This window comes from Danio rerio, chromosome 12 (genome assembly GCF_052040795.2).
Source record: "Danio rerio strain M-AB ecotype USA chromosome 12, GRCz13ab, whole genome shotgun sequence".
Taxonomy (NCBI): Eukaryota; Metazoa; Chordata; class Actinopteri; order Cypriniformes; family Danionidae; genus Danio; species Danio rerio.
This window is the reverse complement of record NC_141032.1, coordinates 11262501-11278009: the sequence shown is the minus strand read 5'-3', so window position 1 is coordinate 11278009 and position 15509 is coordinate 11262501. Positions and strand designations below refer to the sequence as shown.

Sequence of the window (15509 nt, the reverse complement as noted above, 5' to 3'; positions counted from 1 at the left end):
TTTGATTTTTTTTTTCTTTTTTTTTTAAATATTTCCCAAATGATTTTTAACAGAGCAAGGAAATTTTCACAGCATGTCTGACAATATTTTTTCTTCTGGAGAAAGTCTCATTTGTTTTATTTCGGCTAGAATAAAAGCAGTTTTTAATTTTTATATAAACATTTTAAGTTCAAAATAAGCTGTATAGAAGTGTCTTGAAAAATATCTAGTCAAATATTATTTACTGTCATCATGACAAAGATAAAAGAAATTAGTTATTAGAGAAGTTATTAAAACCATTATGTTTAGAAATGTGTTGAAAACATCTTTTCTCTGAAATTGGGGAAAAAATAAACAGGGGGGTTAACAATTCAGGGAATTTAATAATTCTGATAGACTGTGATAGATAGCAACTGTAGATCAACATCACTTTCGGTTTCTTTATTTCACTCGTGTCCAGTGTCTGTCATCAGAATTTCAAATACTAATAACTGCTTGTATTTTCTTTATAATTATGGACATTTTCATTAAAAGGATATTGCAGGCAGGTGACACATTTTATTTGCTGTTTTTACACTGGTATTGACAGAAATGTGCTGAGAAGAAATAATACATTAATTAAATTAGAAATAATTTAGTTAGATAACTATAAATTCATTTTTTTTTGCAATTATGTTATGGGGAAATTACAATTATGGAGGATTGAATACAATCAACATTGGCTAACTATTATTATAATAATTATTATTATTCTTTTATTTTAATATTCAGAAATCACAGAAAAAAATGACTAAGAAATCTGATAAAGGCTCACACATTTGCCTGCAAAATCAACATGTGTATTATGTGTGTACACCTCATGATTTTGTAAACACTTCAGCTCATTCACTGTTCTTTCATTGGTTGCAGGACTACACCAGCCTGTTCCCTTTGGATGACACACAGCCATCTAAACTGATGCGTTTGCTGAGCTCCAATGAGGACGAGAATTCTATGCTGTCCAGTCCAGGTCATATCCTGCCTGCCTCAACCAAACAAAACCTATAACAACTACATTAAAATGATATACTGCTCAGTACTGCACCTGAACTTCACTTTTGGGGTTAATATGCCATTGGTGTCTATTAGTCAATCAAGAAATTTCACTTTTAGTGTGCTGTAAAAAAATGCATATGCTGCAGTAATTTTAAGTTGTCAGTTTTGCTGAAAACTCCCCACAAATATGCAACTTGTCTTGCATCAGTTTAGAGCTTCCTGTGGCAGTAGAACTTGGTATACTCCTGTCACAATGACTGAAAAATACATATACAACCGAATTTACAGAAGATAATGCAGTAAATGTGTTTGTTTAAACTTTGTTGTCCGTTCTGCTTGTCACTGAAAGGAAATTTGTCTTTAACACTGAATTTAACCTATAAATACAACCATACAACAATTAGAATGTAGAACAAACACATAATAGCAACACACAAGACAACCTTATAAATTTCATAGTCTTGGCCCTGTACAATTTACTACAGATCATTCTCAACAAACACCAAATTCACATCAAAAGATTGGATTTAGGACAACAACCACAATTTAATAATAATAAAACAAGTTTTTATAAGCATTTCCTCAGTCTCTAGGAATTTTAAATGTCCTGATGTATTATTTCATAAGCTGATTGGAGGGGATGTGTTTGATCTTTAAAATTCAATTGCTGTTTTTTGAAAGTAGTTACATCAAATCTGCAATGCATGTTGTTTGTAACCAGTTATCTTATTTGCCTGAGGGATTATTTTAATATTTAAATTAAAAAGGAAAGTTCTGTCATTTACTCCCCCTTTACTTGATTCAAACCTTTACTTGTTTTCTTCTGTTAAACACCAAAGAAGATGTTTTGAAAAAAGCTGGAAGCCTGTAACCATTGGTTTTTATACAGTTGAGGTCAGAATTATTAGCCCCTCATTTGATTTTTGTTTTCTTTTTTAAATATTTCCAAAATTATGTTTGAGCAGAGATAATATTTAGATAATAGTTTGTCTGATAATATTGTTTTTCTTCTGGAGAGATTTGCTGTTTGCTTATTTGCTATATTTCGGCTAGAATAAAAGCAGTTTAAAATTTTTAAAAAGTTTTAAGGTCAAAATTATTAACCCCTTTCAGCTAGATATTTTTTCGATAGTCTACAGAACAAATGACCGTTATACAATAACTTGCCCAATTATAATAACATGCCTAGTTAACCTAATTAACCTAGTTAAGCTTTTAAATGTCACTTTATGCTGTATAGAAGTGTCGTGAAAAATTATTTAAAAAAATTATTATTTACTGTCATCATGGCAAAAATAAAATAAATCAGTAATTAGAAATAAGTTATTAAAACTGTTATGTTTTGAAATGTATTAAATAAATCTTATCTTCATTAAACAGAAATTGGGGAAAAAATAAACAGGTTGGCTAATAATTCAGGGGTTCTAATAGTTCTGACTTCAGCTGTAGTACTTGTTTTTCTAATTATGGATGTCAATGTTTACAGGATTTTAGTTTTTATTTTCAAAGTGTCTTTTCTGTTCTACAAGTTAAAAAATAATAAAGTTTTGAAACTTCTTGGGGGTGCGGAAATAGTGAGTAAATTAAAATTTTTGGGTGAACTATAATTTGTTGGTAACACTTTACAATAAGGTTGTATTAGTTAATTTATTTACTAACGTAATCAAACAATGAACAATACGTTCATTACAGCATTTGATCATGTTATAGGTAACATTAGTTAATAAATACAGTTGTTCATTGTTAGTTCATGTTAACTCATGGTGCATTAACAAACGTAAACAAGCATGCATTTGGATGTCACTAATACATTAGTAAATTAATAAATGCTGTGCAAGTATTGTTCATAATTAGTTCATGTTAGTAAATAAATTGCCTAATAAAACCCTAAAATTGTAAAGTGTGCCCAGTTTCTTCTCTATACTCTTTAAAACAAGATACGAACAAATTTTTTAAAGTCTTTTAGACAAAATATTTTACAAATAGGAAATCAAAATCTAAAGCTTCAATAGCTTAAAGCTTAATTTTCCACTTTTATTACGACCATTCTGTCACTTTCACAAAAAAAGGAAGAGCTAGAAATGAAAGTTGGTTTTATTTATAAAGTGAACCGAGAAAGGGAAGTTAACAGGACTTGATTTATTAAAATCTGCTTTGATGGCTATTAGAACTTAGTACTCATTTCTGTTTTGTGATTTCAACAAAGGAACATCTTTTTTTGACGATAAGAACAGACACACTCAAAATAACTGATGTTGTGTTCTGTAGGTGACCGTTCCATAAGCAGTTCACTGTCTGCCTCTCAGCTCCACACCGTCAACATGAGAGATCCTCTCAACCGAGTGCTGGGTTTGTGCTCATTTTCTCCTGATTGTATAAATTAAATATCATATTTGCAATCTTGCACCACAGTACCATAATCATCATAGCATCTCACACTCTTACAGACTGTGCCATTTAGTCAAAAACAATTCTTGTGTTTTTTTCCCCTTTCTAGCAAATCTCTTCCTGTTGATTTCCTCTCAGTTGGGGTCTAAGACAGCAGGCCCACACACGCAGTTTGTTCAGAGCTTTGTTGAGGAGTGTGTGGACTGTTCAGAGCAAGGCAGCCGCAGCAGCATCCTGCAGTTTATGCCCTTTACCATGGTAAGGCAATCATCTTGTGTGCATGCTCAGCACACACACATAGAGAGACAGAGAGAGAGAGAGAGACAAACCTGAAACCTACTTTGGATAAAAGCCTCTGCTAAATGTAGAGCTACAAATGCTGCACACAAACACACATGAAGATAATAAAAGTGGTGAAAACATCAGTTAAGAAGGCATCTGAATATTTAGTACCAACTCTACAGTGTGAACCCAGTTAAGATTATTTGGATGGAGGCAAATATATGAAGAATTCGGATACAAAGACCGCTAAATGCATTTCCGCCAAAAATTAGATAATGACATTGCTTTAGGCACGTAGTACATGTTCAACAAAGAGTTTTGTTTGAAATCATCTAAATCCCAGCATCAGTGCATTTAGAAATAACAGTTTGTTTGCAAAAGCCGCTAAACGCCACTTGCCTTTGAAAGCAAAAGCCGCTATATTCCGAGAACCAATCAGAAGGCGCGAATCGAATCATATGTTTTCAATGTAGCAGTGCGATGATACGCCGGCTTTATGAGTCTGTTTCATTCCGCTTTCGATTTTAAAAGATGAAGCTTGATAAACTGGATGAGCCTCTCCGACTGTCAGTGAATGGCAAATGAAAGTCCTGTACTTCAAAACTCATAAGAAAAAGGAAACACAATATACAGTTGGAAGTGTAACATGCATTCATAACGTTTGTTTGCGCTTCGACGCTACTTTAAATGGGTCCGATTTACTGTAGCTCCATTAAACACCAACTCCATTTCATGAAATAAAGTTAAGATGCTGTTCTTTAATCCCGCGTGGATGCTATGAGGATAAACAAGAGACCAAAAAGATACCAAGATCTTGAGTATAGTGAGGATAAATAAATGACAGCTCCTGAGAGACATCCTTTTTTTTGCACAGTAGGTCTACCTTGTGTTTTATTTGCTAATGCAAGCTATGTTTTAAAAGATAAAAATAATGTATACAACTATTCGTTATTTCTATTACTTCAACAAATTTTCTTTTCTTTAGTAATGGACAATGCACAGATATTGATGTGTCACAATGTTTTTACACTGCATTATTTAAATCTAATCGCTCTACTTGCATTAAATCCAAATCCCAAATATCAGAAATGACAACAAATTGTTAAGATTTAATTAATTTCAATTTTAATGTTATTGATTAATGCACTTGACAGATTTCATTCATTCATTTTCCTTCTGCTTAGTCCCTGGTTTATCCAGGGTTACCACAGTGGAATGAACCGCCACTTACATGACAGATGTATTTTTAATTTCAGGTGCTTTGTGTATTGTGTTTCATGTTTGGTAAAATAATTTCTAATTGTATTTTTAGTAATTTTCAACTAATTACACTGTCTTGTATCAAAAGGTGCATTTAGAGGTTTTTGCATAAAAAGCACTAGTGGATTTAGCTGGTTTTGATGCAAAATAAAATCTACCTTGTTAAAAACCAAAGAATTGTATAAAGTGATATTTTTGAAAAAAATTTATTTAATTTACCAGCTAATAACTTTATCATTACATATAAAATGAACGCGCTCATTTAAAAGAAAAGAGGTCTGATAGAGCAGAGGTGGGCAAACTTGACCCTGGAGGGCCGGTGTCCTGCACAGTTTAGCTCCAACTCTCATCAAACACACCTGCTTTTAGATTTTGAGTGATCTTGAAGACACTGATTAGCATGTTCATGTGTGGTTGATTAGTGTTGGAGCTAAACTGTGCTGGACACCGGCCCTCCAGGATCAAGTTTGCCCATGCCTGATTTCGAGGGTTTTGCATCTGAACTCTTCATCTTTTCATAGAATTGTAAGTCATGCGTGTGTTTATGTTCTCTTGGTTTGTGCTCAAATTGCAGTAATCCTGATGAACAAAATAATGTTTATGTTTTTAACAATTATTTTTGATTTTGTCTTCTCAGATTTCCGAGCTGGTGAAGCTTCAGTCACTGGCTAAACCTAAAACTGTGCTGTCCATCACAGACCTGAGCCTTCCTCTGGGCCGGAGAATGGCGGCTAAAGCCATCGCTGCTCTTTAGAGGACCTTGGTTTCTGTGTGGTTGTGCGGAATGTTTTTCTTCATTATCTACAGTTGCTTCCAGTAAGCATAGAAGGTATGATGCAACATTTACGTCTGAAGGACAGCTCAGTGTTAGTTTTGATTTGACATATGTGGGCACACCTGTGAATCGAAACTCTCCTTTACTCCTTTACATTTATTTACAGCAATCAGGCGTAAGAGCAAAGTTGCATTGTGTTATTGTGTTTGTTTTTCTATACATATTTGTTGTCACAGTTCATGCATTATTGCCTTAACTTTTTGTGTTTTTATAAATAATGCCTGTGATTTGGATTTCCCCCAACTTACGAAAGTTCAACATTTTGTATTTTTACTAAAATGGCAATAAAATGTAAAATAGAGATGCCATTTCTCTGTTTATTTTTATTTAAATTTGTTTTCAAACGATGCACAGAACATCTGTCAGTAAACATGAGTAAAAGTGTGTTTGTTCAGCAGCACTTATGCATAATATTTCCTCTGACGGGACAGATTATTGCTGATTTCTCAGCCTGTGGTTGATTTGTGCTGTTAGATTTTATCTGTGTTAATAGGAACAAATGATAGGAAGTGTATTTTCACATTTGACAACTTTACAAACTGCACATCGACAATATTTATAGGGGGAATAAAAGATTTACAAAATGTTTACATCCTATCATCTTGGATTTTAGCAGGATTATTAAATACATTTTCTATAATATTCTTTATATTTTCTATAATATCAGGCACAGTCAAAACTTTGCACAAAGTTTACTACAAATTAAACACCCACTTTCGGGTAAAAAATAAATAAATGAATAAATAAATAAAAATCACATAATTAATCATATAAACTAGTCAAGCCTTGGCAAGTTTTGATTTAGTTACTTTTATTCAAGCAGCATTTTTTTTTTACTTGAAATGACACCCGTCCAACTGCTTGTTAACACAAATTTTTAATCAGCCAATCACATGGCTAGTACTCAACGCATGTAGACATGGTCAAGATGATCTGCAGCAGTTCAAACCGAGCATCAGAATGGGAAAGAAAGGTGATTTAAGTGACTTTGAATGTGGCATGGCTGTTTGTTCCAGACGGGCTGGTCTGAGCATTTCAGAAACTGCTGATCTACTGGGATTTTCACGCACAACCATCTCAAGGGTTTACAGAGAATGGTCCGAAAAAGAGAAAATATACAGTGAGCCGCAGGTATGTGGGCGCAAATGCCTTGTTAATCCCAGAGGTCAGTGGAAAATGGACAGACTGGTTCAAGCTGATAGAAAGGCAACAGTAACTCAAATAACAACTGAGGTATGCTGAAGAGCATCTCTGAATGCACAACTTATTGAACATTGAGGCAGATGGGCTACAGAAACAGAAGACACCAGGCGTCATTCCTGTCAGCTAAGAACAGGAAACTGAGGCTACAATTCTCACAGGCTCACCAAAATTTGAAGAAGATTGGAAAAATGTTGCCTTGTCTGATGAGTCTCGAATTCTTTCGGATGGTTGGGTTAGAATTTAGCGTCAACAACACAAAAGCAAGGATCCATCCTGCCTTGTATCAACGGTTCAGGCTAGTGGTTGTGGTGTAATGGTTTGGGGGATATTTTCTTGGCACACTTTGGGTTCATTAGTACCAATTGAGCATAGTGTCAACACCACAGCCTTCCTCAGTATTGTTGCTGACCATGTCCATCCCTTTATGACCACTGTGTACCCTTCTTCTGATGGCTACTTCCAGCAGAATAACATCCCCTGTCAAATGATGTCTAATGATGTCTAATCATCTCAGACTGGTTTCTTGAACATGACAATGAGTTCACTGTACTCAAATGGCCTCCACGCTCACCAGATCTCAACCCAATAGAGCCCCTTTGGGATGTGGAAAGGGAAATCCGCTTCACGGTTGTGCAGCCAACAAATCTGCAGCAACTGCATGGTGCTGTCATGTCAATATGGACAAAATCTCTGAGGATTTGTTGAAATCCATGCTTGTATTTTAGACTTTAGAATTATTGGAAATTAAATCTAAAATCAAATATGACACATCAGGTTTATAAGGAAGGTAATTTGTACGTTCCTTAATCATCATATTGCATTGTGTTTTCTGCACATTTAAAACTGCAGACCTTTGGCCCTAAAGCTTGCATGCATTTTGTTTAACATTGTTTCGCATCTCGCAGCTTTATTATTTGATATATATTAATAAATGTATTTAAATATGTACAGTGGAACACAATTTTTTAGCCCCCCCTGTGAAATTCTTTTTCACATATTTCTCAAGTGCTGTTTAATGGAGAGAGACACGTTTTTTAGACGGATTTCTCACTCACTGACTTTATTTCGGCTCATTCCCTGTCTTATCAGGGGTCACCACAGTCTAATTAACACTGTGGAATATTACTCTGGCAGTTGCTTTACACAACGGATGCCCTTCCTGCCGCAGAACACCCACATACTCCCATTCACAAACTACGGCCAACTTAGTTTCTCCAATTCTCAAATAAACCACATGTTTTAGGAAAACCGAAGCACCCAAAGGAAAGCCATGCCAGCATGAAAAGAACATTTAAAATCCACAAAGAAAGGTCCAGCTGTGACTTTCTTGTTTTGAGGCAACTGTGCTAACCACTCATCATGGCAGCCATAACTGATTTCAATAACTCTTTTTCACACTATTCATGACTGGCCTATTGTTCACTGTTAATTAGCTTATAGTTTATAAGCTGTTTTATTAATTTCTTATAACCAGTTTCTTTTATTTATGCCATGATGTCAGTACATAATATGTTATGGCTGTTTTGCAAGTGCAATAGGGTATATGCCGAGCTAGTGTTGTTCCCATGCTGATACACTTCCGGTGACCTGTTATTGTGAACTTTTTTCCATTTTATACGGTTCCTTATACAGCATCAATGTTGTAATGTCATTAAAATACATTCATTTAAATAAACTTAAGCATTTATTTGGTTGCTCAAGCGTAAAACGAGACAAAAAGCCGTTTACTCGCACGCGCCCGTCAGAATCGGCAGGCTAACGCAGAAGCTCCATTGAATATACTGGGGTAAAATAAATGCTCATATTATAAAGACTTGGCAGGGGGAAATGTAATTTAATGCAGTGCTTCTTGTACAATCTGAGACCCACTTTAAATCAGATATCACTCAGCTAGTGGAAATTGCTGATTTTTAAAGAAAACAGACCTTAAACGCAGCGGATTTTGCATTGGCATTCAATTCGCGGGAAGCGCTTAACCCAGGTTACTGGCAAATTAAAAGTCCTATTAGCATGCTTCGGCATATACCCCATTAAATGGCTTAACCATAGGTTGACCAGGCAAGTTGGGTGAATTAAGCCAGTCATTGGACAACAGAGGTTTGTTCCGTAGATAATCGAGGAAAAAAAATCTTAACAGGGCTTATAATATTGACCTTGTTAGTTTTTAAAAATGTTTTGGTTTCTTTTTATTCTGGCTAAACTAAAAATACCAATCAAAGTTTTATTTTTTATTTTATTTTTTTGTGCGAGTTAGCAAATAATCTGCTTGTCAGAAACTAAAAAAGCCTTGCATTACTGGAAAATATACCAGTGCGTGATCAAATGGAAAGCAATACCATTCAAGAAACCAAAGAAATATAAAAATAGAGGTTGTTTCATCATATCCTGTGTGTCAAGAATGTCTTTATGTACGTCAAGGAATGCCCACGGTGTCAAAAGGTATCCTAATTTGGTTGTGCTTTACAATAAGGTTTCATTAGTTAATGTTACTGTAACTTCTTGTTACAACTTTAATGTAACTAACGTTACTAATATATTATTAAAATCCAATGTGATGCTGGTAAACATTAGTTAATGTACTGTGAGTTAACATCAACTTATAGTAAATTATTCCATTTTAATAATAATAATACATTTTATTTGTAATGTGCTTTTCTTAAACTCAAAGCGCTACAGGCAAAATATTAGCAACACAAGGCAAGCAAAGCAGCACAACAATAAAAGATGCAATAAAACAAAAATATGAACCATAAAATTTTGCCATTAACTAACGTTTACAAAGATAAATACTGTAATGTGTTCATTGTTAGTTCATGTAAATACATTAAATAACATTAATAAATGGAACCTTCTTGTAAAGTTTTACCCCTACTTTATTATTATCTTGTGCTAACATGATTTTAAAAAGTTCTTTTGTACTTCAGCTTAAGGAAAGTTGGACTTAATGCTTTAAAAGCTTTAGTTAAATAACAGTTCACATTGTTTACTACTGGCTTATTGCCTGACGGTTAATAAGGTATTACCTGTTTATTAGCACTTCCAAAATATGATCTTATTTTACATCCCTAAACTTACCCAATACCTTACTAACTATAAATAAGCAGCCGATTAGTAGTTTACTGAGCTAAAATTAAGTATGTTCGAATAAAGTGTGAGCGAACAAAGTTTTACTGCAGTATTATTTGATTAATTGGGGTATTTGTTATTTTACTTGAGTATCGAATTACTTCATGACCAGGTGCTCTCTTAATAATTTCTGTAAAATAACATGTCAGAGAGAGGAGCGTACAAAAAAAGATCTGCAGTATGCATTTGATTTGAAAGAAAGAAATTAAACATTGTATAATAGGTTATAGTTTGCAGATCACTCGGAAAAAAGATATGAACTTGATATATGACACATTTTGTCAGCACTTCCCCGCAAAAGACTTAAAATAGTTCCACTATTAAAAAGTTAGATGACATTTTGGTCACACTTTATTTTAAGATACAATTCTCACCATTAACAAGGCTTTAACTCCGTAAACAACTAATTATCAAGAGAAAATTTGTAATTATTTGGCTAATTATTTTGCCTCTAGAACATCTCGTATGTTACTTTATAATAGTTTGTCTCTCTTCTAAAAATGTCACAATTATATCTGAAATACAGAGCACAAAGAAATACAGAGAGGGGAAAAACAAGCAAGTGACAGATACCGAAAGATATACTTTCCATTAGTCATTTCTTTTTATTTCTGTCAAACATATTACAACAAATAAATACAAATATTATAATAAATATATAAATAAATAAGTTACATTATTCAATGGTACGTACGAAACTGATTTATGGGTACTCTTGCATAAAAATGTATATAATTAAAAACAAGAACCTACAATCACATGAAATGAGTAACAAAAACAGTATAGTTCTCACAGAGATCAGGAGATTAATCCAATGACCGTGATCTCACTTCAAAACTTATGAGAGGTGGTCATATGCTCACTAAACAACCTTTAAATAGACAAGTAAACAACAAGTATTTCACATATTAGCCCTTAATCATGAAACACTGGTAAATGTCAGCGATGGTTTGGGAGAAGCAATGGAAAACTTGAAATTGCTTGTTGTTTTTGATTATTATTAACACTCTTTAGGGAACTTTATGAAAAGGTTCTGTTATTGTCACAAGCTGAAAACCTCCCAATTTGATACGATTTTGAAGCACATTTTCTAAGAGTGAGTAGTCACCCATGACCACAAAACCTTATGTTGCACATGTACACTTTAGGCAGTGGCCATTATCTACATGTCAGCCATAGTCAATATTAGCAATAGTAATAATAATAATAATAATACATATTATTAAATTATAAAATTTTACTTTATTCTGATTATTAAGTATTATTATTATTATACTCTCTCAGAAATAAAGGTACAGGAGCTGTCAAAGGGGCACTACTTTTTTAAAAGATACATATTTGTAGCTAAAGAGACCACAGTGGTACTTCAAAGGTACATATTAGTCCCCAAATGCATCCTATATGTACCAATATGATCCATTGAGGTACCAATATAGTCTCCTCGGGTACAAATATGTACATTTTAAGAAGGTACTTCCCCATACAGCTCCCGTACCTTTAAAGCGGAGTAAACTGCCAATTTATCCAGCATATGTTTTACGCAGCGGATGTCCTTCCAGCTGCAACCCATCACTGGGAAATACCCATATACTCTGACTTATACACATACACTACGGCCAATTTAGCTTACCCAATACACCTGTACTACGTCTTTGGACTTGTGGGGGAAACCAGAGAACCCAGAGGAAACCCACTTGAACAAACTCCATGCAGAATTGCACAGACCCAGCTGAGGCTCGAACCAGCGACCTTTTTGCTGTGATCATGCTACCCACTACGCGACTGTGATGCTATTAAAATCATCTATCAAAGATACTGTGTAAACTTCCTATTGTAAACATATCAGTTTTGGGTCTGAAATGTACATTGAGAAGTACTTCGTTTACATGGTTTAAAGGTGATTATCTCAGTGTTTTCTTTTTGTTGTATCATCAGATTCCAGATTTTCAAATAGTTGAATATCTCAGCCAATTCAGGTTCTGGTGATCTCAATTTACGGACAAATTGTGGTCCAGGGTGTGTATACGTCTTTAAAAGAGCCATGTCAATTAACAAAATCAAATGAAATCAGTAGAAATCATCACATGCATAGCTTATTTGATGGTACTATAAGTCATTTGGAAAAGCATGGCCTGACTTCATTCTGCTGCAGTTTAAAGGAGCTCAAGAATAAATAATATGATCATAAATAAGTTAAATAAATAAATCCTGAATAAATAACCAGTTAATAAATACAAAAAAATACAAATAATGGAAGTACAATTGTCCAGCAACTAATTAATCCCCTTTGCCAAAATGTTTCATTGCTATTACTCTTTGGTTGTCGCTTCAGCATGTTGCATCTCGTCACTGTCAAGCCCAAAGAATGCTTCAGCTGATTTTTTTCGTTTGTTTTTCTAACTATGCATACTCTATAGAGTACGAATACATGTTCTCCATAGAGAAATAGATTTTAAACAGAAAAAGAAAGTAATTTCTGAATATGTACATTCAACTCTGGGTGAAAACTGAAGCATACTTTGGGCTTAACAGACTAGACAGCTCATACACGACATTTACACAGACAGCGACATTTACACAGAGCCGCACTGTACTAGGGGTCTCTGTGATGGATATGTCAGTGGTCATACACGAATACTGAGGATCCTCTGAAGGATGTCACAGCTGAAATCCCGCAGTTGATGCAGGATTAGGTGAGCCGCGGCCTCAGTCTGGAAATCACTTTTCAGGTGTTGGGTCAGATTGAGCTTGAAGCTCTGGGACTGCTCTTCTGATGTCTGCTGTGATGGGTTAAATCCTGACTGATTCTGAAGCTGTTGAAAATACGCAAATATATTGAGTGAGCAAAGCTAAATAATATTGGTTGCACTTTATTTTGCAGTATGTGAACTGAACTTGCATTGAAGACCTGAATATTCTGGACTAATTCATCCAAAAATGAAAATTCTGTCATTTACGCTCAATTTTCATTTTACCAAAGTAGGAGAACAATATTATGGAAGTCAGTGGTGACCAGTTTCCAACATTCTTTGAAAGAAACCAGTAACCACTGACTTCCTTAAAATTTCCTACTATAGAAAAATGAAATGATTCCAGCACTCTTGAAAATATCTTCTTTTGTGTTTAACATTAAAAGAAACCGATAAAGGTTTGGAAACACTTAAGGGTGATTAAAAAGTAATTTTTTTGGTAGCGCTTTATTTTATAATGCCCGTGTTACAAGTTACACGAAATTAGTCTAGTAATAACAATAAATTATGCAGTATTAGAAGCAACTGACCAAAAAACTTAACCCATATCCTAATTCTGAAAGCACTTTATTTTGTAATCCTGTTTTGCTTGTGCATAAGTGACCATGGACCACATAACCAGTCACCAACGTCCAGATTTATGAGATCTGAAAACTTTCCTCTGATGTATGGTTTGTTATAATAGAACAATATTTTAACAATATTAAGATATTACCAATAAAAAAAATCGAAATACTGGGAAAATCGCCTTTAAAGTTTCTATATTTACTTCTTAGAAGCGCATTGCTATTAAAAAATAAGTTAAAATGTTAGACATTTTATTGTATGTTCTTTGTGATTTACTAGCAGCACTGTTGCCAGCAATTTACTGCAACTGCCCCTTTAAATGTATTTACCTGTAAATGTTTTTTACAGTAGCAGGGTGTTCTATCGCAATTTTGTTTTACTGTAAAATAGCCTTACTGCAACTTTTTTATTGCTAAAATGCTCTGTATCATAATTTACATTTTGTACAGTAAGACTGTTTACAGTACTTTTACTGTAGCTTATTTACATTTCACACATTTCACAATTTACTATTGAATTAAATTCCAAACAAGAGATGAGATCATGTAGAACAGTTTTTTTTTATTGTTGATTGTTATTATATCCATTTTAAATGGCTTGCAAAAGTAATTTTCATTCATCAATCTGTTATAAATATATTTTATGATACATGGTATTAATTAACTATTTATATAGTTTTTATAATCTGTTTTTCCTGTAAAAAGAAATACAAAGAATACATGTACAGAAGGAAATTTGCTATATGTGTTCATAAAAGATGATCTTTGTTCAATATTCTAGTGTTTTTTTTTTTTTTTTTTTTGCCTAATAATTGATATTTTTGACTCAGAAAATGTATTTCTGGTTTGAATTCCTAAGTCACACATACACTCAAAAAAAAAAAAGTACGCAAGCTGTCACTGGGGTGGTACCATTTCAAAAGATACACATTTGTACTTAAAGGTTCCATATTGATAACTCAAAAGTATACAGTTGAAGTCAAAATTATTAGCCCCCTTTAGAATTTTTTTCTTTTTTAAATATTTCCCAAATGATGTTTAACAGAGCAAGGACATTTTTACAGTTTGTCTGATAATATTTTTTCTTCTGGAGAAAGTCTAATTTGTTTTATTTTGCCTAAAATAAAAGCAGTTTTAAATTTTTTTAAACACCATTTTAAAGGACAAAATTATTAGCCCCTTTAAGCTAATTTCTTTTTCGATAGTCTACAGAACAAACCATCGTTATACAATAACTTGCCTAATTACTCTAACCTGCCTAGTTGACCTAATTAACTTAGTTAAGTATTTAAATGTCACGTTAAGCTGTATTGAAGTGTCTTGAAAAATATCTAGTCAAATTTTTTTTACCGTTAACATGACAAAGATCAAATAAATCAGTTATAAGAAATGAGTTATTAAAACTATTATGTTTAGAAATGTGTTTAGAAATAATTCTGACTTCAACTATATATAAGTACCTAAAAGTTTTAAGAGGAGCACTTGTACTTTTTAAGAACTAATATGTATTTTTGAGGTATTAATATGGACTCTTAAGGTACGAATTTGAATCTTTTAAAAAAGTACCCCAGTGACCGCTTGCGTACCTTTATTTTAGAGAGTGTAAGCTCTCATTAAAGACATTACAGAAACTGAGTAACATGCTTTAAAGTACACTTAACATGTAGTACAACAGCTCTTTTTTATGTACGCTGTTTGTACACATTAATGACATATTTCGAAATAAAATGCAATTCTAATTGTAACCACATAGTAAGTACATGTAATTAATTAGTATCACTTTATTCAAATGAATAGTAACACTCATACAAAACCACCATAAAATTAAGTGTAACTGACAACTCAATTGAACAGTCCTTAAGTGTGAAGAACGTTTTTGTCATCGTGTGCCAGTCATTCAGACTTCTCATGAGATCAGATTGACCTTCCCTATTTATATTACACTAGTTCAAACGCACCACTCGGCTACCATCAAGGCAAGGCACTGCAATCTGATGCCAGGCTAGATTTAAATTTAGCCCCATGTAAAAGTGAGTTTGTTCGCTGAGTCCTTGACTCAACTATAAATTCAGGAACTGATCCTAC

At 33.6% G+C, this 15509-nt stretch overlaps 2 protein-coding genes across 7 annotated transcripts in view; one reads left to right on the top strand and one right to left on the bottom strand.

Moving 5' to 3' along the window:
* The window catches only part of med24 (mediator complex subunit 24), a 34987-nt gene extending 28907 nt beyond the window's left edge, over positions 1 to 6080 (top strand). For 3 of the 6 annotated variants that reach the window (XM_087274667.1, XM_087274669.1, XM_087274670.1), the window contains 4 exons: positions 889 to 988; positions 3283 to 3363; positions 3512 to 3660; positions 5582 to 6080. In XM_087274667.1, coding sequence (XP_087130793.1) covers positions 889 to 988; positions 3283 to 3363; positions 3512 to 3660; positions 5582 to 5698 — 447 coding nt within the window. In that variant the 3' untranslated portion in view covers positions 5699 to 6080. 6 annotated transcript variants of the gene reach the window in all.
* A 6589-nt stretch (positions 6081 to 12669) lies between these two features.
* Positions 12670 to 15509, bottom strand: part of csf3a (colony stimulating factor 3 (granulocyte) a) — a 6604-nt gene continuing 3764 nt past the window's right edge. Inside the window, 1 exon segment of the mRNA NM_001145242.1 lies at positions 12670 to 12921. Coding sequence (NP_001138714.1) covers positions 12733 to 12921 — 189 coding nt within the window. The 3' untranslated portion in view covers positions 12670 to 12732.